This window comes from Mesitornis unicolor, unplaced genomic scaffold, assembly GCF_000695765.1.
Source record: "Mesitornis unicolor isolate BGI_N332 unplaced genomic scaffold, ASM69576v1 scaffold28321, whole genome shotgun sequence".
In the NCBI taxonomy this organism is placed as follows: domain Eukaryota; kingdom Metazoa; phylum Chordata; class Aves; order Mesitornithiformes; family Mesitornithidae; genus Mesitornis; species Mesitornis unicolor.
In genome coordinates, this window is record NW_010162171.1 from 5,800 (window position 1) to 6,834 (window position 1,035).

General features: G+C 58.6%; 1 protein-coding gene across 1 annotated transcript in view; it reads left to right on the top strand.

Annotated features, from left to right (window-relative positions):
* Positions 1 to 1,035, top strand: part of LOC104547735 (ephrin type-A receptor 7-like) — a gene marked incomplete at both ends in the record, with an annotated part of 7,645 nt that overhangs the window by 2,872 nt on the left and 3,738 nt on the right. Inside the window, 2 exons of the mRNA XM_010193549.1 lie at positions 101 to 156; positions 841 to 989. Of these exons, the coding sequence (XP_010191851.1) occupies positions 101 to 156; positions 841 to 989 (205 nt within the window). The remainder of the gene's footprint in view (positions 1 to 100; positions 157 to 840; positions 990 to 1,035) is intronic.

Here is a 1,035-nt window from a genome sequence, read left to right on the forward strand (position 1 = left end):
CCACGCGTGGAGCGGGGCTGTGCTGCCGTGGGTCGGGCTCTGCCCCGGGCGCTGCGGTTTGAGGCCTTCACGGGCAATGGCGCGCGTCCTCTCCTTGCAGGCAGTGCGGGTACAGCAAGGCCAGCCAGGACGGGGACGAGGAGCTCTACTTCCACTGTAAGTGAGGCCTTGGCCGCTGTGCCCGGTACGACTGAGGGGATTCCTGTGTTTGTGGCTGTGAATAACCCAAAGCAGCCCCCAGTCCTTGCTTTTGAAGTGCTGTCGTCCCGCGTTATCCCGAGCAGGGCTTGGCTTCCTGGGGACAGCGGCCTTGTCAGCTCCACGAGTCGGTGTCCGTCCTTCCCACACAGGTCACACCGTGCCCAAGGAGATGGGGACACTTTCAGCTTTCCAATGGGTTCATGAATTATTCCCTCAGCTTTTCACAGACAGCTACATGAGAATTCAGCTTTGTTTTCTGGGGCTACTCTTGGTTGTCGAGCAGCAATAATTTTACAGACACCACTTGTCAAAGGAAATTCAGATGCTGGGATTGAGGAGTTTATTTGATTTCTGGCACATGCCCGTGAAGCACACGCATGCTCTGCTGCTCCTGAAGCATTTTGGAAGCAGCAGAGCCCCTGTCCTCCTTGGGGCGGCATGGCCGTTCCACCAGGCCTTGGAGGGCCTTGCGCTGCTGAGCCGCCTTCAAGGGCTGGCAAAGGTTTTGGTGCAGGGTGAGGTGTTTGTGTTCAGGAGGTGTGAATGGGGGTTTTGAGGGAGCCCCTGCTGGTGGGGGGCTGTTTCCTCTCTGCCGAGCTTTCCTCACGACCCCTTTGTGCATCACCTGCTTTCCCGCAGTCAAAATACCGACCAGGAGGACCTACATCGACCCTGACACCTGCGAAGACCCCATGCAGGCCGTGCACCTCTTCGCCAAGGAGCTGGATAACGCTAGCGTGAAGATTGAGAGGATCATCGGCACGGGCAAGTTCCTCTGTGGCGTGGTGGTGCCGTGGGGCTGTGGTGGTGGCCGTGCCATGGGGTGATGGTGGT